This window comes from Numenius arquata, chromosome 2 (assembly GCF_964106895.1).
Source record: "Numenius arquata chromosome 2, bNumArq3.hap1.1, whole genome shotgun sequence".
Taxonomy (NCBI): domain Eukaryota; kingdom Metazoa; phylum Chordata; class Aves; order Charadriiformes; family Scolopacidae; genus Numenius; species Numenius arquata.
In genome coordinates, this window is record NC_133577.1 from 111,946,155 (window position 1) to 111,974,145 (window position 27,991).

At 39.8% G+C, this 27,991-nt stretch overlaps 1 protein-coding gene across 1 annotated transcript; it reads right to left on the minus strand.

Moving 5' to 3' along the window:
• Positions 1-14,520: 14,520 nt before the first annotated feature.
• On the minus strand, positions 14,521-27,893 carry CRELD2 (cysteine rich with EGF like domains 2). The gene is made up of 10 exons (XM_074168128.1): positions 27,613-27,893; positions 26,465-26,547; positions 25,417-25,527; positions 23,404-23,495; positions 22,228-22,404; positions 20,835-20,933; positions 18,804-18,881; positions 17,917-18,012; positions 16,976-17,116; positions 14,521-15,119 (listed from the first exon to the last, which is right to left on the minus strand). Exons 1-10 carry the CDS (start codon positions 27,772-27,774, stop codon positions 15,061-15,063), a joined length of 1,098 nt encoding a protein of 365 aa, XP_074024229.1. The 5' UTR covers positions 27,775-27,893; the 3' UTR covers positions 14,521-15,060.
• Between the last annotated feature and the right edge of the window lie 98 nt (positions 27,894-27,991).

The window sequence follows — 27,991 nt, forward strand, 5'->3', positions numbered from 1 at the left end:
TTGCCATCCCCTAAAAAGATTTCTTTTTATTAGAACTGGTACTTTTTAGGAAAAAAAAAAGGGGGGGGGGGGGAAATTCAGAAGTTTTCATTTAGAAAACAGAAGAATTGGGGACAGTATGTATTCATCATGTTGCATTTTTTCATTTTCTCTGTACATCTATTTTATTATTGCTGTGGGAATGCAGCAAAGTGCTGATTCCCTGAACAAGAGGCTGTGTAAATTCCAGTTATGACCATACAACTAAACCTTGTATAATCAAAAGCAACTTTTTCTCCTTGCCTGTATTTTGCTTGAGTTCTTGCCAAAAATGCAGCTGCCTGTCCTTACAAAATCTACATTAATTCTCGGTTTTGTTTGAACTACTATGAGATGTGCTCCACAGTGCAGAGCCTGCAGTTACTTCATCATTTTGGACACTTCTCATTGGGGTATTTGAGTGCTTTTCCCACTTCTGTGGTGAGATTAATTTCACAGAAGTACTAGAAAGCACAAAATCGCTTTGATCCCTGTGTTCACTGAAGGTGTTCAGTTTGCACCAGATGCCACTGTGTTCATCCAAAGCCCAGGCTGCTACAGGCCTGTCAGGTTCTCCAGAGAAAGTCAGGAAACCATGAGGATGCTCTGAATAACAGTGACTATGGGTGGCCACTAAGCCCACTAAGTTTCCTCATTAAGGTCAAAGCCCTCCTGTCCTGAGTCCAGCCTACAAATTCGATGAGAAGCACTGAGGTCGTTTCTTCTTCTGTATTAAGAGAGATGTTATCATGCTGGGATAACACTCCCCAAGCCAGCCTATCAGGCATAGGCCTGACCAGAGAATAGAGTTCAATGAAACAAATGATCCAAAAACCACACAGGCGATTTACAGCAAGGCTAGACCTAGAAGTCAGAAATCTCATCCCTGCCAGCACTCCACCAGACTGTCCTTTCCCATGGATTTGTTTATGGACATGCTATCTGAACCTCCTGCACTTTCAAAAAGGTGTCCCTGGAAAAAACTTAGAGAAATTTTTGTTGTTATCTTGCAGAATGCAACTGACTGATGCCTCGGTGTGCTACCGTTACACGCATCTCAACTCATCAGTCGTCTGTCCTTGCTGACAGGTGTGAGTCAAAGTTTTGGAGACATGTTCCACAGCTCTTCCTGTGGAAGAACCAAAGCAAAATGTCAGTGTGCCATTGAAACAGCTTCTGTGGCAAAGGCCTGCTCGTTCCATGTCACTGGCATCGTCCTCACCGTATATTCAGGATTATTCTAGTTTTCAGAAGATTCTATGTTTTGCTCTACATCTCATCACATCTATTTTTATTTCTAGTCCCATTCATTTAAAAAAAAATAAATTGTTGAGGTGAAGCTCACCTATAGTCTGGATGCTTTGGTAAAAATCTTATGTTTTCTGCTTATTTATAGAGGGCAACAGCATTAGAAGAAGCGATATTTGCGATGACAAAGCTCAGCAGTGACTGTTTCCCACAACTGCTTATTTTTGTGAATCCCCATCGCCTCCTCCTTCAACCTGCTACCAGGAATTGTAAGGTTTTTAAGGCTTTCCTGGGACCTTAAATACTACTTCCAAGCTTAGTTTGCAGAATTAGAATTTTTTTTCTCTTTCTTTATATTTGCAAACAGAAGGACCCAGAATAAGAAGTGTAGCACGTCCACTGGCAAATGCAGAAGGCCATGATCCTGTGATAAAACCCCTCTCTACCCCAGAGAATAGTGAAACTTTGTTACAGCACGAGTACTTCCTGGAACCATTTTTAAGTTCAGAAATAAACAAAGTTCCCATGGAAGTTTATTCAACTGCTATTCAAAGGACATTAACTCATATAGTTGCTTCTTTCCAGTACTGTGCTTCTAGCTCATGTAAACACTGTGTTCTTACTTCACATTGTGGGAAGCCCAAATATTATTATAATAAAGAATGCAAGCCAACAGGGAGCCTGTACTACCCCGGTGATGACTTCCCTGGTAAATATCATACTATTTTCAGAGTAATAGCAGATAACTCTTCAGAAGTACTACATATTCTTGTTTATAGAATACTATGAAAACTGGCAGGTTTTTAAATCACTGTTAACAGACACATAAATTCACAGGATTTGGAACACATGCTCTGCTATAGCTAAGTTCAACAACCATGGATGTTTCCCGTGGAAGTGTGAGGTGTAGAACAGGGGTCAGCAGCTTTTCAAGTGCCATGTGCCAGACTACTTTTTTTCCCAAATGAGAAACTAAGTGCACTGGAAGGAGCTCAGTGGGAGCTAGGAAATACGGCCTCTGAGAGAGATGATGCAGCCAATCGTTTCTCCTCTTTGTGAGGCAGGGACACCTGAGCCCTGAAATCAGAAAGCGTTGGGAGAGCCACCAAATGTCTTGTCAGGACTCAGCAGCTCCTGCTCTTTATACCCGAGTGACATTCAGGATCTAACTCTCCCCCAACTTTGGCACTTACGCTGTATGTGGTTGATCCTTGCCACAGACTGAAGTATTTCAGCCATCACGTAGATATCTCTCTCTTTCATATTGCAATGTATTGCTTGAACCCTCCAGGCCAGTGCTGAATCCTCTCACACGTGTATTAAATTTTAATTGTACCAGTCACACTGAAGACAGTAAGATTATTCATAACCTTAAAATGAAGCATATGTGTTATTTTTCATAAAGCATCAAGCACACATCCATGCTGATCTACTTGATTCAGCAAACTGGTTAAACCTCTGCTTAAATTATAGAATCACAGAATCATGTAGGTTGGAAAAGACTTTTAAGATCAAGTCCAACCATTACCCTAGCACTGCCAAGTCCACCACTAAACCGTATCCCTCAGCACCACGTCTACTTGTCTTTTAAATATTGCCAGGGATGGTGCCTCAACCACTCCCCTGGGCAGCCTGTTCTAGCGCTTGACAACACTTCTGGTGAAGAAATTTTTCCTAATATCCAATCTAAACCTCCCCTGGTGCAACTTGAGGCCATTTCCTCTTGTCCTATGGCTTGTTACTTGGGAGAAGAGACCAACCCCCACCTCGCTACAACCTTCTTTCAGGTAATTGTAGAGAGCAATAAGGTCTCCCCTCAGGCTCCTTCTCTCCAGACTCAACAACCCCAGTTCCCTCAGCCGCTCCTCATAAGATCTGTGCTCTAGACTCTTATGGGAAGAGAACCACGTATGTGTTTGGCTTTGAGTACATTCTACTTAAGCTTTACAAACTTTCCTGAATAAGGATGTACATGTGTATATTTGCATGGATTTACTTGCTTCTGAAGAGTGCCCAAACCAAATGAAATAAAACCACATATACATGTATACATATAAAATACGTATATAAGGATTTTACATTTGAAGCAACGTGTATTCCTCACACTAAACGGAAATTAAATTTCTAATTATTATATTTGGCATTTCTTTCACACGGTTGGAATGGTCTTCATGGTAATGACAAAGAACAGTTAAAAAAAAATTTAGTATTGCAAATTTAAGTGATGATAACTGGAAAAATAAAAGAGCTCTAAGGAGAAGCAGACTGACCTCACCTTTCTTCAGGCAAAAGAATGCTAACTGTCTGGTCTTAACATATTCCAGCACCCAATTCCCTCCTCGCTAATCTCTTACTTTTTCTATCAGACCATAAAAAATTAAATAAAAGGGGAAGTGGACTAGACTGTGACCTTCACAAAACCATATATTTTTACTGGCCCAGTGAATTTCCACAAGGTTTTGGGAAGAAAGAGGTAGAATTTAATTGACTGTAGTGTCAAGTCAAGGGTCTTGTACAAAACACTACAATACTGTGCCTAATGAGTCATCAGCTTTCATTAAAACTCATCTGGTTCAGGTGGTGCCAGGTTGTAAATTGATCATAAAAGTAGTTCCATTAGTCTCAGTGCTCTGATGATCCTGGGAGCTCCAGATGTGCCAGCAAGAATCTTGAAGAGCTTCCAGGTGTTTCTGGCTACCTCATTGCTCTGCTTCTAATCTGCAGAAAACATACAGCTGTAGGCAATAGGAACAACTGGTGATATAGCTGACTGGCAAAGGGGAAGACTGAAAACCAGCGAGGGAGCAACAGTTGTGCTTTAAATAAACTCTGTGTGTACAGATGAGTAATCAGATGAATATATATGTTTTTTAGCAAAAGATTACGAGCTTTTAAAAATAAAGGTCCTGCTTACAATGAGGTCTACATCATCCTGTCAAGTACAGTGAGCTGTGCATTTGTACCTTACACTTTGACTATCACATCACACAAGAGATACGTAAGCTATGTAGACTATTTTTCTTCCTGAAGTATTATTTTTCAAAGAAAAGATAAAACTCTCTTCCTCTGTTGTTTGCTGAATAGGTTAGAAATCTACGACCTAACTTTGTAGTTTTGCTTGTATTAACTTTATGTTTAAGTCTGTAAGCCACAAGTCTACAAACTTTTAGGCTTTATACTTGTAATTTATTCTATTAAAGGCAGTGGAACTATTGATCTGAATGAAAATTATGTGTAAGTATGAGAATTCACAGAAAATTGGGATCTAGCCAAGCTAGAGGAATAGACTGACGGAAGCCTTATGAAACTCTACAAGGATACCCAGATTCCTGTGCTCTGGAAGGAAGAACCCCTTGCAATGATACAGACTGGGAACTGACAGCTGGAGAGCAGCTCTGTGGAAAAGGCCCTGGGGGTCCTGCTGGGCAGGGAGATGAGTGTGAGCCAGCAGTGACCTGGCACCAGAGAGGACCACCAGCCTCCTGGGCTGCAAAATCAGGAGCAGAGCCAGTAGATCAAGGATTTGCAGCAGGGCATGGCAGGAGGGCAAAAGACAGGTGTAAGTTGGAACAAGACAGGTTCAGCCTGAATATACAGGAAAACATTTTGACAGTGAGGACAGTTGCCAAAAGAGGTTGTGTGGTCTCCATCCTTAGAGGTTTGCAAGAGTGGGCAAGGGAGCTACTCGAACCTCACAGATGACCCCACTCAGCAGATGGTTGGAAAAATGACATCCTGAAATGCCCCCTAACCTGAATTTTCGCATTTCTAAGATCATGTTATTTTATACAACTGAGAAGATCTCAGTTGTTTGTGCTTTTGGAAAGAAAGCATTGTAGAAGATTTATTCAAAGAAGTATATGATCTATTAATCGGTTTTACTTAAGTGCAATCAAGCCCATATAACTAAAGATACTACATTTCTGCCCCCTCCCTTTAGTACCGTAACTGTATTCGAGACAGCGGCCTCCTGAAGCAGCCAGTGTAACGACTTCTTCTCGGAAGCTTAAGAGTACCCTCTGCTGGCCAACGTGAAAGTTGTGAAAATCCGCAGCACCATCTACTGAAACAGCATCGCAGACAGGCCCCTTTCCCGCCGTAGCACAGCTGTGCGTCCCCGCATGGGGCAAACAGCTGTGCACTAACATTCATCATCTACAAAGGGAACGCCTGAAGCAACATCGCACTATGCCTGCTACAGAACGCTCTTTCCCAAACAACAGGAATTCCAGAGCTGTCGTCCCATTAGGATGCCTGTCTTGTCAAATAGCCCATCAAACACCATCTGTGTGAAGAGCTTTAACATAAAATAAAACTTATTCTGGGGACACTCTGTTTGTTTTGAACATGAACAGTGCGCAATGAATTGATAACAGAATTATGTCCTAAAAGATGGAACAGCTTGTGTCTTAATGACTCATCTTTCTCCCTTACGAGCTCAGGGGAAGAGTTTATCCACCTTCTACAGCTCACGCTGCAATCAAATTTCTTGTTGCAAAGTTGACATGAGGCAGGAAGAATTTATTTTAACCACTGCATATATATAATATATAATAAAAAAAAAATACAAAGTCATGAAGTACTTCAATTGGAAGGTATTTGTCTATCTATACTATGGTACATAGGTCTATATATGCCTACCTATGAAAGCATTTCTTGATAAACATAAGCATTTAAATGTGTAGATGAGTAAATGTTAAAATGCTGTTTGAGATACAATTCTTTATTTCCTGACCTGATTACTAAGGAGAAGCTGCCGCTTCCTATCCAGGCTCTTGGACAAAATTATTAAAGACCTCCAAGAGATTGCCATCAATGGTAGGCACCATGCCTCCCCTTCCTGGTGGCTGCTTCATGCATGTGATGACTTCTCACATTCCCTCTTTTCCATTCCCAGTGATGCGTGATCTTGCTATTTGCCAACACTGGGCGGCCACAGCTAACCTTGCTGTTATTTGATACGTAAATGAAACAATAACTTCCTTAGACTAGGTTACAAAGTCACTGAGGGGATGCACTCACACAGCAAAAGTTCTGAATTTCCTCAGAGCAAGTTAAAGTTGATCTTCGCACTGAAACTATGTTTGATTGCTGCCAAGAGTCATGGCTATCCATTTCCTTTACATAACTGCATTTCATATGAAAATGTCAGCTGTTATGCTTTTCTAAATGGTAATATCTGGTCTTCATTGCTTCAGTGCTTGCAAATGTGACACTGTCTACTCCAGGAACCAAAAAATTTGCAAGCAAACTGAAGAACTGTAAATTAGTTATGTTAAATGACAAAGATGAGTCTCAGTTCCCTGAATCTGTTCCCCTTCCACCTTTTGCAAGGCAAAGATCTTATATGGGACCATCTTTTGTGTCTGTGCCTTACCTCAAACAAATGAGGCCACCATCACAGCTGCATGCAGGAGAGTTCTTTTTTATTGTGCTACGCATTAAAAAGAATTACTAACAGACAAGCACCTGACAATATGTTCTGATGGATAAAATAATAGAGAATGATGGAAAAGACATTACAACTTTGTAATTAGATACTGCATTTCTAAATTGCACAGAGAGAATAATTTCACAGTAGTAAAGGAAGAATAACATGACCCACAAGGTCTCTCCTGTTAGAATACTGAATAATTTATTCATACATTCCTTTTTTGGTCAGCCTTTTTTATCTAGGAAAAAACCAAAGCAAAACAAAAAACCCCAATATGTAGGCCACCTTATGTTTTGATTTTAAAGCGTGTCCATCTCCTTCCTCTTCCTTTATTAAAAAAAAAAAAAAAAAAAGCCCAACTTTTTTTTTTTTTAGAACTAAGAAATATTAAAGGAAAAAAAAAAAGTTTGTGGTTTTTTTTTTTTTTTTTTTTTTAATTAGAACTAACTTCTTACAGGTAAACAGAATGGGCAAAAACAGTATCCAGGCTAGATTCCTAGAAGACACTGAAAAAAATTAATGTGAAGCAGAACTGATTTAATTCAAGGTGCCTCTTCTTTTTTCCTCAAGGAAGATAAATATGCTTAGTCCAGGTACAAAATCTCTCAAAAAGAGGACAGAAAATTTGAAGTTATTGTATACATAAGCTACCAAAATGATAGATTATACTACATGGACATCGCAGATCACCAACGTATCCATAATGATTTCTCAAATATGCTTAGAAATATCAACATAGCAGCCACATGGTGTATTTAAAGATGATTGTCCCAACATTAACAAGCCTAACCTGAGCATTCATCTTACAGACAGTAAGAAATCAAACTTTTTTTCCTTCCCCGCCCACCCCAGGCTTACAATGCTCTGTGAATACAGAAGAATTTAGCAACAGAGGAACGTTTCTCCTAGCTGCACAACTTTCCAGCTACTCCTCAAGCAGTTTCTGCACTAGTGGATGCAGCAGTAGATGTGGATCTGACAAACCAAATGCTATGATGCAACCTGGGGAATGGGTGAGGAGCAGGGCATGACTCTAATAAAAGCAAACCAAAGAGATGATCCTCAAGCCCCAAAGAGCATAGTTTCCCTACTGACAAAGGCTAAATTAGGAGGATCAAATTCAACAAAAAAGCATCAGTAGAGAGACAATATTTTTACCTCGGCAGCAGACCAACTAGTGTAAACAAATACCATTTTGCCAACAAAGCAAAAAGCAGGATCATAAACCCTTGATGTCAGGAGAGTAGACCTTGACCTGTTCAGAGACCTGCTTGGAAGGAAAGCTAAGGCAGACGGTTCTAGACAGAAGAAGGGTCCAGGTGAATTTGTTGCTTTTCAATGATCACTTCTCCAACGCTGATGTGTGGGAAAGCAAGTAAAGTTGGCAGGAAGCCAGCATGATTGAATGAGGAACTCCTGACTAAACTCAAGACAAAAAAACCCACACGAGGCGGAAATAGGGGCAGGTGACCCAGGAGGAATACAGAAGCAGTCTCAGCATGAAGGTCTAGGTCAAGAAAGCCAAAGCCCACATGGAGTAGAACCAGCAAGGGATTTGAAGATCATCAAGGGCTGCTACAGACATGTCTACAGCAAATGAAAGGCAGCAGAAAACATGAGTCCACTACTATGGGCAGGGGACCAGGTGACAAAGGACACACAAAAGGCCAAGGTACTCAGTATGTTTTTTTGCTTTGGTCTCTACTGTTAAGATTTGCCTTCAGGATTCCCAGGCCCATGGGAATGTCTGGAACAAGGAAGACTTACCTGGAGGAGAATCAGATCAGAGAACATTTAAATAAACTGGGCAGACAATAAGCCCATGGGGACTGATGGGATGCATCCATGAGTGCTGTGGAGGGCAAATCCATTCTTGATCATCTGATCGGTTCCTGAGAACATGAAGATGGCAAGGGTGTTGAGTCTCCATTCCTGGAGATATTAAAAATGCAAGTAAACATGCTCCTGAGCAACAAGGTCCTGCTCCAGCTGACCCTGCTTTAAGCAGGGTTGTCAGCCTAGACAACCTCTGAATGCACAATTCTACCCTCAACCATTCTGTGATTTTGTCACCTCAGAAACTCATTTGGCTTATATTCTTGGCAGTGTCAGAGGTCAATTTTGGTCAAGTGACAGAATGAATTCTGGCTGCAGCAAGTGTAAGTGTGGAAGAGTTAACTGGGTCTCAGATGCATTTAGGAGACAGGTCACTAATTTCCTTACAGTCCAAGTTTAATGGACAACCAGAGTTGGTGTAATCAGAACCTGCAGCTCTGGGGCAGGTGCATCTGCCCTGATAAAAGACTGGGGGGGGCGGGCTTTAGGACTGCTACATCCTTACTTTTTTGTGCCTTTACACTATTGTCATGTACACTCCTTGAGCAAGCGCTGACTATGACACACACACCCCCCTTGGTTTGGTGACTATGGTCATGTATACACCTGGGTCAAGGGATAAAGGAAGTTATGGCCCTCAGTCAATGGGAGCTGACGTGACCATGTATGACCACAGATCAGATCCAACTAGGGTATACACGGAGCCCCCCTGGAGGGTAAACTGAGTTGGTCCTCCTTGGAGCAGCAGGTCTGCAGTCGCAGTCAGGGACTCTCCCCTTGGGTTGAGATGACGCCCAAGGAAACTCCTTGAGGTTGAGAGCCCTCATCTTATAGGTGAGCGACTGTGTGCATGTTGAATCCTCATTTCTAAGGTTTAAGAATTCTTGAATTGGTTGTGCCTTATTAATTCCTTGTACATCCTGAACCTGTGGGTTACTAGTGTTGTCAGTATTGAACAATTTTGATCAACTTCATATTTAGTTGGTTCTCTGCTAAACAATTTTGGTTAGAATAAAGTTTATTTTGAGTTTACCACCTCTCCAATTTGACTTTGTAAGCCTCCCTGACAAGCTCATGGTCATAATACCATACTAGCAAAGCAAGCTGATGCTAGGCCAGACCAGGCCCAGCTTAGCTCAAGGTACAGGACATCGCACTGTGCCAGGAGTGGAGTGGAACATTTGGTATTTTCTTGTAATCGTACCCTCTGCAATGTGGACTTCTAGATTCCACTTCAGGAGCCCAGCACCTACTAGGTGTGAGCAGGTGCCAGCAACAGCTGTAATCTCTTCTAATAGCAACTATCAAACAACTGAGCCAGACTTTGACATCTACATTCTAGATAGCCGAAGTTCAGCAAGCTGAATATGTACTCCTAGTCAAAAAACACTCCTCAAACCTCTGCCACCCAGGACATGAATGAGTTTGACTTTTCAATCTTCCTACAGAACTTGGGTGCATGAATCAGGATCAGTAAATTGTGCCTACTGATAAAGGATACTCATTTTCTAAACAAACAAACAAAAAACAAAAACCCACAAACAAAAAAAAACCCACAACCAAACCACCCAAACACACACCTAAAAGAACACACAAACTCATGTGAGCTCGCTCTGCTCTTTTGATATGTGGCCAGACGTAGCCTTGCCCATCTAGCTGGTAGTTAACGTAAGCCGTTAGAGCACGCTCAGGAAGCAGGAGAAATAAATCCAGGTCTAGGACTCCCATCTCCCAGCAGATTCCTCTACCTTCCAGAATCTTGGTTTAAGAGGCCTAGATTCAATAGGACCAACAGCAACTCTTCCCTTTGCCCCCAAGAAATTCAACAAAGACAGGGTAATAAGGACATGCCTGTTATCTCAACTACTTTACATGTAGCTATGTGTGCCACAAAGAACAATCGGTAAACTAGAAATTAAGTTTTAACATTCCAGTCCTGTGACAAGAAATATTAACTTGAATATCTTTTAAAAAACAAAAAAGTTAAAATCAAGACAGGCTACAAAAAAGAGGTCTAATGCAACTAAAATACAATTTCAAAGGTATTTTCAAATAAGAGAGAAAATCAAATACACTAGTACAAGAGAAAGACTACTACATTAGCATCCATTAAAATCTAATTCCAAAAGAAATCTGAGAAAAAAACAAGATTCTTGCAAATATTTGAGCTCTATCTGCAGATTGTATTTGGATTAACATTGGAACTGAAACCGAAAAATTAGACATGGTGTGAAGTTGCTGAAAAAGATGAGGAAAATCCCATTTTGATCCAAAGAAGAAAAAAAAAAAAAAAAGAGGCGGCAGTTGCTTTGAATAACCTCAGTAGTTTCCTTTCAGAACAGACAAAATATAACCTCAAAAAATAACCCATAGCAGACTGATGGACAGAAGGAAGAGGGTGAGGGGTATCAGGAGACCAGCTAGGACTGATATAGCAATAATATAAACTCTGTAAATGATCCAGGATTGCTTGGTTGTTGGTTTTTTTTAAGGCTTTTTTTTTTTCCTCCCCATGCATTCTTTTCAGTCACTTGTTAAGGCAAGTGTGAATTATTTGTATGCCTAACGTTGTGCTGTGTACCTCTCCCATACATACCAGGACGATGTATGATCAGTCCTCATCAACCATAAAAGGAAAGATAGTGTTGTGTTTGTACAATGTATCCCATATATTTCACAGGGACCTGTGTCCTGATCTTGTCTATAACCTATGGGCTTTGGCACCTCTCCTGAGAAAGAAGATTGTGATTTGAACCCTTTCAGGTGATCTCTAGCTTCCTGAATTACCTAAATCATCAAGTTATTCTGCAAAACAAACTTCTTTTATCATATTTATGAATGGAGAATATTATACTTTGCACAGAACTCTGTGCCTATGATAGACATGCTGGGAATTCAAACCAAAGAATATGAAAACATTTCAGCACGTACTTTGATTCCTAAGTTTAGACGCTGCAGGAGGATTGTGGTCTACATGCTGCGTACTTGAGACTGCTTTCCTGGCCTTGTTTAGAGCTTTAATTGAAACATGCAGGTCTGTAGGTTTGCTTTCTCCTGGGAACTGTTCCTGGACCTTTTGTGGAGTCCAGCTATAACATAACAAGAGAACCTTGTCCTTCAAAATGCCTAGACAGTACTGAATAGTGTATTTCCCATTGCAAAAGTGATGCCATTTCTAATTAGATACCACACAGTATGAAGTTTACAAAATAAAAGGTGCGAATCTAGAAGTTCAAGGTTCACCTTGGTATTTATGACAAAAGTACCTAACCAACACTTCATTAAGGCACAGATCTTGTTTGTTGGATATCTCAGATTACTTCTGAGGTGTTTACCAACATAATCACATAGTTGGACACGAGATCTGTATTTCCAGACAACTGTAAGTAGAAAGTCTTGTACTACCTAACCAGATCTCCTTCCAATGTAATGTAAAATTTAATGGAAACAGTTCACTTGTTAACTGTTTAGAACTAAAAACATCCAGTAGAAAGCATTCACACCCTGGACTGGTTTGGTTAACACAAAGAACTTGACCAGCATTGCCAGTTTCTGCTTATCAGTTTAAATCCTGTTCCCCCATCCCCTTCAATGCTCATTCTGAGTGGCAAAACCCAAGACAACTAAAAGTCTGGCCCCTACTCTATTAAAGACAGAGGGGAAAAAAAATAAATTCAGTCAAAACAATTTTTAGTTCCAACCTCTAAAACAGAGCAATAATTACAGTCTGAAGAAGTAAAATGAAGATGCCATATAAAACAATAGGACTAACTATTTAGAAGCTCTGTATTGAGAGAGCATCAGGCAGCAGCATAGTGTTAAATATTTATTAAGTACATAACTTGGTCAATATTCATTCAGGGAAAGCTCTAAACATTTGAATCTACCTTTCTGGACTCCTGACTTACCAAGCTTATCCACAATAATTTAATGCAGAGTCATACGTGCTAATAATTGGGGTGTGAGGGAGTGGGAGGACTGAGAAAAAGATATTAGTGACTCCTAACGCCCAGGTATCACATCCACGCGTTTCCTAGGGAACAACACTCTGGTGGTTCTATTGTGGTAATAGAAAGCTGAAAACGGTATTCTCCACACTGAACAGCAGTTTGGTTCTATCAGACTACTCTCATTACTTTTGCAGGTCAGGCTAGGAAGAGCTTCTCCTCTCTATCACTAGAGAAAAACAAATTCTTGAAGTTTTTGTTTTTCATTACTTCATCCTAGAGTTGAGCTTAACTAGGACGAATTCAGTTAGGGCTTTTCATCCAGAGCTTGGAGAAGAAGGAAATGGAAATCAAATGCTTCCACAATGCAGCTAAGAAATTCATCATGTATTCCCCCCCCGGCCCCCAAGTCCCAAATAACTTGAAGGGAAGTCAGAATAGCAAGTTCTTCTTTATATGAGGAAGCATTATTTCAGGCTTGAAACACTAATAGATGAATTTGTACTGGAGAGACAATTCTGTTGAGTTTGAAGTGGTGATAGTTTCTAAACAAAACTGACATTTCATGTTACTATTAACAAGGACCATCTGGACCATCATCTGGAACACCAGGGAGTTAAGTGCCAGTGACTGAGCAGCAAAGACAAGCTACGCTCCTGTAAGATCATTAAGGCCTAATATTACCATAACTGGCTACACCCTTAATAAAAGAGCCTGAAGATCCCAAGTTGTATTCCCTCTGCTCCCCAAACTGCCTACTTTTCCCTTCTTTTAATTTAGCACTTATTAAACACAACACCTACCCTATAACATGAAACATCTGTGGCATATAGGCCCATCTCCAGCAATTACAGCTGGGGAAACACTAAAGTTTTCATTCTCATACTGGCAAAGTAAGAAACATCTATAATTGTGGAAGAAAAATAACTTAAAGTATCTGTAACAGTTTTCTTTAATACCATTGGGTATTTAAACTACTGCTCACAAGATCCGCTTAGACAGCTTTTAACATAAGAATCCAAAAGAATCCTTTTTTGTACAATATTCACATAAATATCTATTGCACATACAAATCCCACATGCACTGTTCCCAAACTGAACTGTGACTTAGTCTGAACAAAGAAGTCTTCAGAAGTATTCAGAAGGTGTTTAGCCTCCCCTGCTCAACAGGTAACTCTTATTCATACCCTTTTTATTGCCACTTACCTCACGGTACTGTTTATAGCTTCAAGGCAAGCCTAAACTATGCCCTTTTCAGCTGTAGTCTTTAATCCCTATTTATCCTCCCTGTATTCACTACCTCAGTGTATTCCATTACTCGCTTCCATCAGAGCTTTAAATACTGCACCTGGATGGTCCTTAGCTTACTTACAGTTGTGACCGTCCTGCAGAATATACCAATTTTAGCTCTTATACTTGCCTTTAAGCTTAGGGACAACACATAGGAAGTTGTGTCTATGCTGTGCTTTTCTTTCCCACTGAAATGGCACAAGAAACAACAAAAGAAATTGATTGTGGTATGCTCGCTCTGAAAAAGACAGGAAGCTACTACATGGAGCAGTAGACTCTAGTGAAAGTCATGTTTTCATCAATTTGAGAGATTATTCATAAACCAGTGTGAGCCACTGAGTGCAGGTGTTAGCCAAACTTACTTTTCATCGCTGTATAAGCTAATTTACATACTTAATGCAAGTACCTGGAAGAAAGACTTGTCTACCTACCTTTGGAAAGTTGTTTCACATGATTTCTCCTTTCGATGAAAGTGTGTGTATGGAGAGGGGTGGGAGAGTGGTGGTTTTTTATTTGTAGCTTTGGGGTTTTTTTGTACGGTTTTGGTGTCGTGGTTTTTTTTTTTTTTTTTTTTTTTTCCACCATTCCAGCACAACTGAGTGCTGGAGTTCAGCACTGAACTGAAATACAGTGCTGAAAAAGTTCTGGGGGCTTGTGGGGTTTTTCTGTGGGTTTTGTTTGCTTGTTTGTTTGCTTTGTTTCTTTTTTTCACTGCACAAGTAAAAAATAGACATGACAACACAGCAAGGTATTAACATCTTAAAAAATTTTAAGGCACATTCCAACAAAATAAACTTTTATTGAATGCAGTATTATGCATTCTATTTTGTTTAAGGGAATATCACTTCCCCCCAAAGAGATTCCCTTTGACAATTTCTAAAAGCTGTATTTCAGTTACAGAAATATTTACATGTCAAGAAACTCCAAACTTCAGTCTAAATTTTCCTTGATTTATGAAGTGCAACTAATTCCTTCCAAATGGTGATAGTTTTCAGTAGGCACTAGGATGAGAAACCTGCAAATTGTTTACAATTGCTGGGTACAACGTTATGTTAATTCAAATTTTATACTTACCCATCTAGAATGTTGTTCTTAAAGAATTATATAAAAAGTGGCATTTAAGAATAAAGAAATGCAGCTTAAAGAGCAGTTTATCACCATTTAAAAAAACAAAATCTTAATGGCAATCTGCATATTTAATACCATTTCCACAGTATCTTAGCTACAGGGGCTTAGTCCAATAATTTAAAACTTCAGATAGGAATGTCTTTTGGTTCTGAATGCATATCATAAGTCATCATGTCCAGTAGGTGAAGGCTCAGTTGTCTCACTCTTTACTTCCTCTCCTGTGAAATTAAGTATCATAATTAGAATACAATTGTATTATTAAATATACCATATAGTTCTTGACATTAGGAATTGCTTAAAAAGAAATCCAAATAAACTTATTTATCAAGACCAGACAAGCAATAAAGCCAGACAGAAAAGCTACTTGCACCATCCTCCTATTCTAAGCTTATAATTTTTTTAAATTTTTTTTGATGCAAACAAAACATTTCAAATAAACTGGTATGATATTGTTAGTGGAAGATAAAAGCAGCACAGCTATTTCTACTCTAAGCTTTCACTTTCAGCTATTCACAGTGAACTTTCTCCTTTCCACATGAACTGCTAGAAAAAAGTCTGGTATTTGAAAACAAAAAAAAATCAAGTATTACTCAGAATTATTTTCTACAGACTGCTCAGTTCAGATGTTAAAACAGCTTTCAAAAAAAGCAGAGCAATTTTATTATATTGGTAAAAGCATTAATCTAAGAAAAAAACTGAGCCAATTTTGTCAATTTTCAATTTTGCTTTTACTCTCACAAAACGTCAGGCCACATTAAAAACCATAGTAACTGATATCCTGGGTATCTGCACAGGAAAGATATACAACTGATTTTAAAGGACTAATAACAGTGAGTACTGAGAGTATCAGGTCTGAACTGAATGGCCTTGAGTAGCAATACTACATAGATTTAACAATTTATTAGTACAAGATAAAAAAGTAGTCTTGTAAAAGACTACCCATAAACAAGCTAAGAAGTAAAAAGAAAATAAAGGTATGAAATTGAGTGTCTCTTATCTATTCTCCTATGCCCTTTATTACAAAATAATCCTGTCTTTCACTATGGAATTGTAAAAAAAACCAAAAAACCCACAAACCAAAAGCAAAAGACTAGACAGAGTAATGAAAGACTAATGAACATAATTCTGTCCATAACGTGTCATACATCCTAGATCAAATTACACTTTAATTTCTTGACTGGAGGTATAGTCTAAGTCAAGCTAAGCAGTTCCCTACTACTAAAAGATGGAGTTCTTCTCCATATTCACCTTCACACCAGCTCTGGCACTTGTGTGATCACAAAATAAAAAAGTTCAGCTTGCTTATCCAGCAAAAAGTATTCTACTTAGTTTTTTGAGATTTCAGTGAATTGAAGCAGCTTTATGCAATCAGATAAATCCTTAAGTGGTTAGAATTAACAATAAAGGAAAACAGCGAGGAGGAAGAAGACCTCCGTTTTATGGTAGCAGTAATTTGCTAGTTCACTTTATGGAAGGAAGCCAGAGACTTAAGTGAATTACAAAACCAACTCTGAGTTAAGCAAAAGAATATCAACCCAAGAACAGGATACTTAAAACACCCCACAGTCTTTAAGCAAGAAAACATGCATGCCAGAACATGGCCTACACCACAAACTACTTGACACAGACCACAGCTGCAGGAAGACGAGAAATTATACAGAAGAGTTTCACAGAATCATAGAACGGTTTGAGTTGGAAGGAACCTTAAGGATCACCTAGTTCCCACCCCCTGCCATGGGCAGGGACACCTCCCACTACACCAGGTTGCTCAAAACCCCATCCAGCCAGGCCTTGAACACTTCCAGGGATGGGGCATCCACAACTTCCCTGGGCAACCTGTTCCAGTGCCTCACCACCCTCACAGTGAAAAATTTCTTCCTAATATCTAATCTAAATCTCCCCTCTTACAGTTTGAAGCCATCGCCCCTCATCCTATCACTACATGCCCTTGTAAAATGTCCCTCTCCAGCTTTCTTGTAGGCATCCTTCAGGTACCATTTACAAGCAACTACACCCTTAGTCAGAAATATACCACCAGGTTGTCGATATAGCATATTTTAAAACAGCCACTTGCCTGTTTTTACAGTTTGAACACATGTTCCATCCTTATCTTCAAACCCTTCTGAACATACACACTTGTAACTACCTGAAGTATTAACACAGTCTTGATTCTCCTTCATGCAGGCCTTTTCAGGAAGGTTACATTCATCTATATCTAGAGACGGGAGTGGGAAAGAAAAAGTCCACTGCTATTATTTTGTTATAAAACTTACTTGTGCCCAGTCATATAAACAAAATTCTATTCAAATATAGAAATCACTGAGGAGCAGAATGCTGCTGCAACAGATTTGACTTCTGTTAAAATAATCTGTTATGGTTCTTCATGATTTATACTGTTTCAAATTTATTCAGATACTAATGGGTTTTTTATGTTTTGCAAGCCCCTGTGTGGGGAAATGAATTAAGCAATGGCACTCGTCTTAACCTACTGAAGATTTCCGATAATAATTTTCTATTGATACCATCAAGGTACAACTAAAGGAGCCTATAAATACTACATCATTATGGTTAACAGCTACTTAAGATCATGCGTACCTTCTGCTCTTCCCCACAGAGTAATTCTAATTTCACTCTTTTTCCTATCATTTTACATGTGACAATTCACTATAAATTATCATTTGAACTTGGACATTAATGGATTAACAGAAAGACAACAGAATCCCCCATTGTTACAAAATGAATACAGATGCACACTTCTAATGAATCTGTAGGTAACTGACAAGAGACTCATGTATTTGCTTCCTGAACCCACTATAAAATACTTTGTCCCTTTTGAAGGAGTGTTTCACCTTTAAGCCTTACCATGCACGTTAACTCAATAATATAAAGGAAGTTATAAAGAAAGTCTTTGCTGCCAATACCAGAAAGACTGGGTTCATTTTGATAGGCTTGAAAACAAGCAGACAAACAAGTGAACTACCTGGTGTTCTATCATGTACTGCTAAATCCACCAACCTGTACACTTTTCATCTTCCTTCACGTATCCAGACGCGCAGGTCTTACACTTGTCAGAACCTTCCCCTGTGCAACCTACACAGCTGGCATCACATGCTAAGAATAAAATATTTTAAGCATAAAAATTAATAAATCTGAGATTTAAAGCACCACCCTTAAAGTTAGCCAGCTTATCCACACAAGAAATCATAGAATAGTTTGGGGGTTAGAAAGGACCTTAAGGATCATCTAGTCCCACTCCCCCTGCCATAGGCAGGGACACCGCCCACTAGACCAGGTTGCTCAAAGCTTCATCCAACCTGGCCTTGAACTTCTCCAACTTCTCTGGGCAACCTGTTCCAGTGTCTCACTACCCTCACAGTAAAAAAAAAATCTTCCTAATATATCTAAATCTCCCCTCTTTCAGTTCAAAACCATTACCCCTCGTCCTATTGCTACACTTCCTGATAAAGAGTCCCTCCCCATCTCTCCTGTAGGCCCCCTTCAGGTACTGGAAGGATGCTATAATGTCTCCCTGGAGCCTTCTCTTCTCCAGGCTGAACAATTCCAACTCTCTCAGCCTGTGCTTATAGGAGAGGTGCTCCAGCCCCTCAGTCATTTTCATGGCTCTCCCCTGGACTCACTGCAACAGGTCCATGTCTTTCTTATGTTGGGGGCCCCAGAGCTGAACGCAGTACTCCAGGTGGGGTCTCATGAGAGCAGAGTAGAAATAACCAGATATCTCTTGCCTTCCTCATAAGAAAGGTCTAAAGCTTCATCCACCCCATGCCCAGTAAGGACCAGTCCACATTGTACTAAGTGCCTGGTATCACACCCTTTCTGGCATTATCTTCAAGACTCCTAATCTAATGCTAGAGATAAAGTACAACAGCAGCTTAAAAAGAAACCTTTGCATGAGAAAGATCCATCTGTGTTTAAACAATACTGGTGATCTTTGCAAGGAGAAGTAGCACACTCATCTAAATCTGAAAGATAAAAAGTGACAAGTTACCTAAAAGAAGTCATTATTAAATAGCAAGATTAATACTTAATTGCTATGCTTTGAGAAAAAGAACTTTCTATAAATCCTATTTATAGACAAGATTTAAAAACTTGCCCTCCCCTTCAGTCTCTCATGAAGATGTAAAAGCATTTTCAAAGGCTGCCCCTTCTCCTTTTCCCCTCCCAATTTGGGGCTGACTCCCCAAAACGGGGACTTTCCCCCGCCAGGCCGTGCACAGTGAGCGGAAGGTGCGCTTCACAGAATCTATGAACTTAAACTGAGTGCAATTAAAGTAATTGTTACAATGAGTTTCGGATCAGATATGCAACATGTTAGACAAAAAAGTAACATGGTAACTTATATACTGTTAGGTTCAGCTTAAACTGACATGAACAAATCAAAACTGTTTATCGATGACAGTAACAGATGTATCAGAAATTCAAGAGATAAAATTAAATAAAATTTCCAGAATACCTGCCATCCTTGTCATTTTCAAGTCAGTGTTTTGCATGTGTTTATGCTTTCTATGCAAATAGCATAACAAATAAGCACAAAGACTGCTCTTCTAGAATACTGTTGACTTCTCTCCTCCTATATTACCAAGCTATGGACCTCCTTAAAGTATTAAAAAAAGAATTACACAAATGCACACACATACATTGCTTAGTTTTCTACACAAAGCAAATTGGAGAAAGCCAAGTTATGGTTAGGACCAGCCAAGCTGAAAACCAGTTCTACCTGGGAAGTTAAAACATGCTAGTCTTGTGAATTCAAGGAAAGGGCACGACAGTACTCATAACTAAGAAATTTGGACAGAGAAAGTCTATTTCAGTCCCCTTAGAATCACAGAATGGTTAGAGTTGGAAGGGACCTTAAAGATCATCTAGTTCCAACCCCCCTGCCGTGGGCAGGGACACCTCCCACTAGACCAGGTTGCTCAAAGCCCCATCCAGCCTGGTCTTACTATCTATCTCATCCTGTTGCTGCACACATCATTCCTACTGATTACTTAATTAATTTATACTTGATCGGTTGCACTGATTATTTGGAAAAAAAACAGCTGTACAGGAGACAATACTGGAGTATCTTAAAAACCCTCTTGAAGTGCTTAACAGCTGTCTAAGCAGGTATGGCAGTAGGTGCAACTCAAATCTTAGTTGTCATTAGCACTTTTGAAAAGTAGCAGTGTTCACATAACTTCTAAGATATTATTTCCAAGCATTATGTTAAGGTTCTTTAACGGGTCAAATATAACCAGTTAAACAAAATGTGTTACTCTCCTCCTAGCCCAGTCCCGCATGTGAGAGTATTTTAATATTTGGGTTTTTCCTTCAGTGTTCCATACGTATCTCCTCATAAACCAATAGAAATGCTAAGCTAGAAATAGCTAAAAGACTAATGGAACTACTGAGCTTGATGACTCCTGGTATTTCTCCCCAGTAACAGGAAACCTTAGTACAGCTGGCTTTACATGAAATGCTAGAATTCTATTAGGGCTGAGCATTTATAAACATTGAGTAACGTGAAGACAATTGCGCAACCACTACAAAATATGTAGATAAGCTGACAAGAATCTTCCAGTAGTTTACAAAATAGTTTAAATCAAGAGCAGGACATTGCTTAGCATTCAAATAAACAAAAAAAAATGTGTCTTAAATGGAGCACCCCACTTGCTGCTACCTGTATTCCACTAAACTAAGAAGATACTTGTCTCTATCAAACCGTTCACTGTGTATAATCATCAGGGGATCAGTGGGGAGGAAATACTGCTTTCTTGCAATGTGAAACAAGTTAGGAAGAAAGAGACTACAAACTACAGAAATCTAAACTGACAGAACACTTCCATAAAATACTGTAAAACTCAATGTGATGTCATCTAATCTCATTAGCCGATGTTGCGGCAAAACCTGTTTGAAGTCTACCTAGCATTACTCACCCACACAAGCTGATTCTTCATTTTTAATCCATCCTTCTTTACAGTCTCGGCAGTCCTTGTTACTTGAACCAGTACAAGTTTTACAGGCAGCATGGCAGGCTGAGATAAGAGAAAACTACAATCTGAGCTTTGTTGGGAGATTCCAAGACAAGTTTGGGCACACAAATTCTCAAAGAAAACCTTATTTAGGATTCACTGGAAGCTATCATATTTTAGTAGCTTGGCCCTACCATTCACAAGATTAAATCTTGACTTTATGGAGATATCATTTACAAAAATAAAAGTAGCTCTATCCTACAAAAAAACCCACAAAACAAAACCAAAACTAACCCCCTCAAAAAAACACAACAAAAAACCTCACACACCAAAACCCCCAAAACCCCAGAAATCCAAACCTGGCAACTCCAGTCATCTACACCACTTAAAACAGTGCCATGAAATTCTAGTGACTAGAAGTCACAGGTCCAATTCGAAATATTTGGAAAGAAGAGATCAAGAAGGTAAACTTTGCTCAGCTGCTCAGGGTTGGGACAGCACAGACTCAGCACTCCCACCTAACAAAAACCTTAGAGTACTTCATTTGCAATTAGCTTTGAGAGCAATGTGTGAAGTGGTACTCATCTGAAGAACTTTCACAAAGAAACATACAAGAAATCCAGTTGTATATGTATAATATATATACTTTATATATATATATTACATGCATATACAACATGCAATATATAACATATGCATGCTATATATTGTAAAATAAAACAAATCATGCAGAAGAATTACTACACAGCCAGGTAAAAAAACCAACACTGTTTAAAATCAATCTTCTTAGACCCCATGCTCAGGATTTGGTTGCTGCTGAATCTCATTCAAGATGTAAACCAGATGAAAATCTGACCAACTGAAAAAGTTTATTCCTACAACCTGACTTTGTTTCAAAATTAAGCTTAGACATACTTAACTGGAACGTATATAGTCAACAGTACAGATCAGCTATTTCCATGCTTTACTCCAGCTAGAGCTTAAATGAGACATGAGGAAAACCTGGCTTCCAAAGTAGTCCACTATGCAGCAACTGCAGCTTAAGATTTTCATACAATACTGGGGGGGAAAATGGGGACCCAAAGCTTGCTCTTCCTTCCCACCTCCCTCATGACAAAGTTGAATTCTGCCTCTTAACTTAAAGCAGCAAAAATAAAAAAAAATGAAAAAGCAAGGGGCACCTGGAAGTACAGCTTAGTAAATCCTTAGAATTCCACCAAACATATGGTTAAAGCTGAGTGACCAAATTTTACCTATTTTTGTTTTTACATTTGTCAGTTTAAACTGTTTCTAGTTTTCTTTACAAAAACTGAAGAAGGGAGACAAAGATCTAAGCATGTGTCAAAGACTTCATTACCTGTACAAACAGAATGTGTCTCATTTCTCAAGGTACTGAAGTAACCGTTAGAACAGTCCAAACAAAAATCTCCCGTATACTCCTTGTTGCAGCTACATGAGCCATCTCCACCTCGGGTACCATCACCATCACAGTGACCATTTCCATGGCAAGGTCTTTCTGATCCACCACGACAAGCTAAAAAGGATCAAATATATAAATCAGTTGTTAAAGGAAATAAATCCCTATTCTCAGCCACAGGCACCTGAAGTCCCTCCCTCCCTCTTCAGACAGTAAAACATTAAAAAAAAATAAAAATAGTTGCACTAAACCAGGATATAATTTCCAGAATATTTTTTACCTTGAGAACAACCAAAAGGTTTGCAACAAGGATTGCTCAGTAACATATTCAAGTATAAGAGGAACTCAAAACAATCTCCAGGAATGTTCAGTTATAAATTTAATTTTGGGTAAGCACCATGGCTTAGAATTTTATCTATTTTCCTACTTTCCTGGCTAAAGTTGGTACCTTTATGTAATCTGGATTTCAAAGAATGCCCATACTGCAGTTAGAAAAAGTTAATAGCAATCATTTAGATCAATACTGGGAATTGGCACTTCATTTTTAACAATATAGGAGGCCAAAGCTCATCTCTAACAAGGTGCAAGGTTTTAGAAGTTTATCAATCACATAAACTTCAACGGCAAAAATACCTCCTTTATCACTTTTGCATCAAAGCCCTTACTTTTATCCAATTTCTCCCATTGCCTTTTTAACAAATCCTCAGCTGTGCATTTCTTCGTTTAATCCCCAACACTGTTTTGGCTGTTTTACTCATGAAACTAGTCAAGGACTGTTGTTTATGTATCTTCTGAAAGGTCACCTAAACAATAGACTTGATGTCACAGATATCCTTTAAGCGTGGGTCAGGTGTGGATGTGAGCATGAGATCAGATGGATTCTGCACATGTAAGCACCCTTGATAGTTCTGTACATTATTTCATGGCCAGAAGACTTCTTCAGGCAGGATGCTCACAAGGCAGCTGCCTAACCATCAGGCAGCAGGCAAGTACATACTACTCAACAGTTGCTGTCTCAAAATATCATACTTTATGTATTTGTCCATGTTATGAAAGACTGAAACGAACAGGTAAGAAGAACTTATCTGCTACTGGATTTTTCAAATGAAAAATTACCAAGGCAATCTGGTCCATAAGTTCCAGCAGGGCAGCAAACTTCTATTGTTTCTATGCAAAACCATTTAAACAAATCAGGATACTTCTTCTTTCTGTATAAATAACATAAATAGAATGATATAAATATAATATAAAAAGAATGAAGGTTCTTCAAAAGCCAATTTACACAACTGCACAACACAGTAGAGAAATCTATTGCACATGACAGATTAAAACTTTTTTTTTTCCTGTTCTGAAGACGACCTTATTTCAGGAACCAATTTCTAAAAGTCCTCCAACTTGATATTATTTTACCTTTTAAACTACAATACTATTAACAGACTCTACTCAAATTTTATAGATGATATTTATGAAAAACGTTTGATACACCCCTTTCCCCCCCCCTTTTTTTTTTAACCACCTTCGTTTTAGAGAAGGCTTATATATAGTTTAGACAGTCTTACTTAAGTCTTCCTCTTAAAGATAATGTCTGTGTTTATCTCAACTATACAGAAGATAACCCAGGACAGATATTAACGTTTGCTCAAATTCTTGCCAACCTGACTTCACGATAGGGTGCTGGTCAAAATGTCTCCCCTTTTTTAGCACGAATCAAGTATTATTTAAAAGGATTTTTTTTTTAAAGATACATTAAGTTAGCTTTGTGCTACTCTAGCATTAGAATATACCTCCCATTAACAAAGAAATCCTAGGTATTATTTTGCAAGCAAGCATGAGAACTACTACAGTTCTGAATGACAATTCACAGTTCTCAATATCACACCAATACTGAAATCTCAAAAACTTTAATAAAGGAAAGGTTTAGAAATTCTGTAGTCTGGCAGAAGTCTTCAGCAACTACTGAGGCATGTACAGCTTCTCTTTCTAAACTATTACATCTGACCTTATTGACTCCAAGGCTCAGGCCCTGAAAAGTAAATTTACTGAGTACTGCAGGTAATGTTACAATAAGTGAAAAAAGATCTAAGGCATCCATAGACAAAGAAACTGTCTTTGGAAACTACCACAGAAACTGAATGACAATTCGATATTGTAGGTTAAAAGACAGGAGGCAAAAGCTAACCAATTGCACTAATCAATTGTTCTAATTCTCTAGTTTAAGATCCATTTCTTTCAGTTCTGCCAATTTAAGACAGCTTCAGAGAATGAGCTAGTTTATTCTGAGTTGCACAGCTCACCTTTCCTTCAATTGGCATGTTAATGTATACACAATCCTGTATAGTTAGGTAAAGGGATAAGGCAATAAAGCGGTCATTAAGAGCCAAGTGGGTTATCAAAAATCCTTATCCAGTGATGAAGTGGTAATAACGGTAGTTCACTCTATTGAATTCTAGCTGACTAGCAGTGCTGACAATCTAAAGAAGTAAAAAATACTTAGAAGAAACACGATTTGAATTTAAAAAAGGATCTTAAGATATTTAAATGCTACAATGCCATCCTTGTACTAATTATATTTTACAGTGGTATATGAAAACCGTAGTTATAATAGAAATCGCAGGCTAGCTCAGTAGGCAGGTAGAAAAGTCAGCTGCTACACTACCACCCTCAAGAGATCCAACTTCTAAATTTATTAGTATCAACTATTTCTTGATTGACAGGACAAAATAATGTTTCAGGAAAAACAAACAAAAAACCCACAAGAACCAAAGAGTCCCTTGCCAAAGAGTCTTATGACAAAAGAAAACAAAAAGGGTAACAAACCCCAAAGTTTATTACAGAGGCAAATGTTAGTTTGCCTCAACAGCCCACTGGTAACTAAGGAGATAGTGTATGAGAAGCCAGACTGAACGTTTTGGTGCAACACTTCTGGAAACGAAAATGAAAAAGAACACTGTAGAGTGGCACATGCTATCAAGAGTCAGCCTGAAGCCAGCTGTACCCAATAGCAACTCTTGAAGGATAATGAAGAATTACCCATACTGCTATTGTTCAGGCACAAGATTTAACAATAGTAGTTTATTCTCTTAGATAACTTATCCACACAAAGATCTCCACAAAAAAATTCATACTTACAGTTTGAACCACCATTTCTCTATTTGTTCTTCATGCTCTTCTACCATGTTGTTACATTCAAAGTTACTACTGTCACACAGATTCTCTATGATCTCCACAAGACGAATTTCACTACAAGCAGAGAATTAAAGTCGTAAGTCTAATTTAAACATTTGACAACACTCAAGATATGACAGAGAAGCTAGACTTCAGCCTAGAATACTTTATCAGTTTATGATGCATTCTGAATTAGTTCCAAAACAAAGCAAATATCAAAATAAAGAATTAATGAACAGTACTTCAACCAAAAAAAAATTAGGATGACAACAAGAACCACCTTGGTTTGTTTGAATTTATTGTGTTTACAGATTGTAGGAGGTTTGATACATTTTTAGCTTCCCAGCAAATTTGTAGTGCAGTGTTTTTCTCTTACATTGAACCATAAATCTCAGATATTACTAATACCTGATACAAGCCCATGAAGCTCACAGTAACTGAGGTTCAGAAATCCCATCCTTACATCTCAATGCTCCAAATAAGATTAAAAAGTGAATTTGAAATTTGGAAGAAAGACTTCGTATCACTTTTATCAGTAATCAAACATATATACAAAAGAGTACAGTAATCTGCACTTCTATTTTTCTGTTTGGCACTGAAATAGTGACGACTTTAGGGAGGAGATACTGCTTTAACTGTAAAACAAGTACTGCAGTACTCCACACCTTTTACAACAATCAACTACTGACCATTATTTTAAATCATTATTTGGGACTGTAATGGGTAAATAGAAAAAACTTCTATGACCAATAACAGTATTAACTTTTGTTGTTTTCAGAAACAAGACAAATAAAGGCATATAAAGACAAATTGATACAGGGTTTCAGTCTTTACTGCAATCTGTACTTACAGTGTAATCTGCCACATTTTAATCAGTAAGAATTTAAGGCTTGGGCATGTGAAACTTTAGCCGCAACATTCAATATTTAAGTTCCAGACAAACACCGATACGATGAAGTTACGCACACTGGACATGAAATGTAGCTGAACAAGAAGTACTGAGACAGCTTACCTGGACTCATACTTTGACAATGTCTTCTCTTCCCAAGCAGTGTTTCCACCACCAAAGTTCTTTTTAGCTGTATCTGCTAATCCCTGCAAATGAAAAGTACCAAGAGAACGTAAGTTACATAGGTTTTGTTTATAACAAAAAATTAAGGGTAATATTGAATGTTTATATGAAAATTGTGAGAAGTGCTGTGCAGAAACTTCAGTAAAGCTCTGAAGCTTCTGATCAAATTGTTACATGAAAGAAGCTATTGCTCATAACACAAGAGGTGAGAAAGCGTAGGTGATAACGTAACGTGACTCAATTTTCATAACGTATAAACAAGGCCTTGTTAGAATCTTGGTTTATGTCAAAAAAACATACATGTATGAGACTTTATACCCTTCTCCTTTAAGTTCTCAAGAACTTTATTAACCGGTTGATCAGAACCTCTACTTCATCCAGTTTTGACAGTACTTCGCCCAGTCTTCACCATGCTGCAACTTAAACCACACAACAGGATAATTCACCGTGATCAGCACAACTTCCCCGAGCTGCACCAGTGCTGACCAAACCACACCTTGCACAAAATCTCCACAGATCGACCAAGCCTACGCCAGCGAATACATGTACAGGCAGCGGTAAGCACCTGCCACAAGCCAAAGCAGCCCCTTGTTGCCTCCCCTGAACGCACTGTGCCACAGCCTAGGCCTGTTACAAGTGGCAACAGACACAGAATTTTAGGGAATGATGCTTTCCATTAGCACTCCTCATGGAGTGCTACAGCCAGCACAGCACAGCCAGCCTTTTTGCACTAAAGCACTAAAATACCTTTGACAGCAACCCCCGAGGAGCTCCGTGTCCTGCCGACCCAAGGACTACGGGCTGTCACCGAGGCAAGCAGCAAACCGGCTTGACCGGCCGCGGACCCTCACGGCACACCGGTTCGGCCGAGGAGGCGGAAAGCCGCCCAGCCGCGGGCCCGCCACCCCTCCGCACCGGCCACGGCCCCGCAGCCCGGGGGCTGCCCCCTCGGAGCGGCGGGCGGGGAGCGGCCTGCGCCGCTGCGCCTCAGGCTGCCCGGCGAGACCCCGCGGCCGGGGGACCCCCGCCTCCCGCCCCCTGCCTCACAGCGAGGCCTCCCGCCGCCCCCCTCCGGCCCCACCGCCCACCTGGTTGAACCTGTCCACAATGCCCCGGCAGGTGGAGCACGCCAGGCGTCGCCGCTCGCCAGCGCCCAGGGAGGGCGGCGGCAGCAGTAGCATCAAGAGGGCAGCGCAGAACGCCACGGACAGCGGCGGCTGGCCCGGGCGAGACGCGGGTCCGGGCCCCATGGCGAGGGCGCGGGGGAGCGGCGGGGAGGGGGAGCGGGAGCGGGGCCGGCCCAGCCGCCGCACCGAGCCCGCCTCAGCCAGGGCAGCGCCGGCGGCGCGCAGCGCGCTGGCCCCGCCCCGGCCCCCGTAGCAACCGGCCCGCGAGCTCCATTCAGATTTCCGCGTCAGCCCCACGCAGGCTCCGGCCGCAGGCGCTGGTTGGCGGAGGCAGGGGAGC

Coding starts and splice junctions, on each gene's coding strand:
- CRELD2 (XM_074168128.1), bottom strand. CDS start 27,774: ATGGGGCCCGGACCCGCGTCTCGCCCGGGCCAGCCGCCGCTGTCCGTG. Junction 23,496..25,416: donor GAGAAATGGTGGTTCAAACT/GTAAGTATGAAT, acceptor TTATTTATACAG/AAAGAAGAAGTATCCTGATT. Junction 18,882..20,834: donor TGAAGAATCAGCTTGTGTGG/GTGAGTAATGCT, acceptor TTTATCTTTCAG/ATTTAGATGAGTGTGCTACT.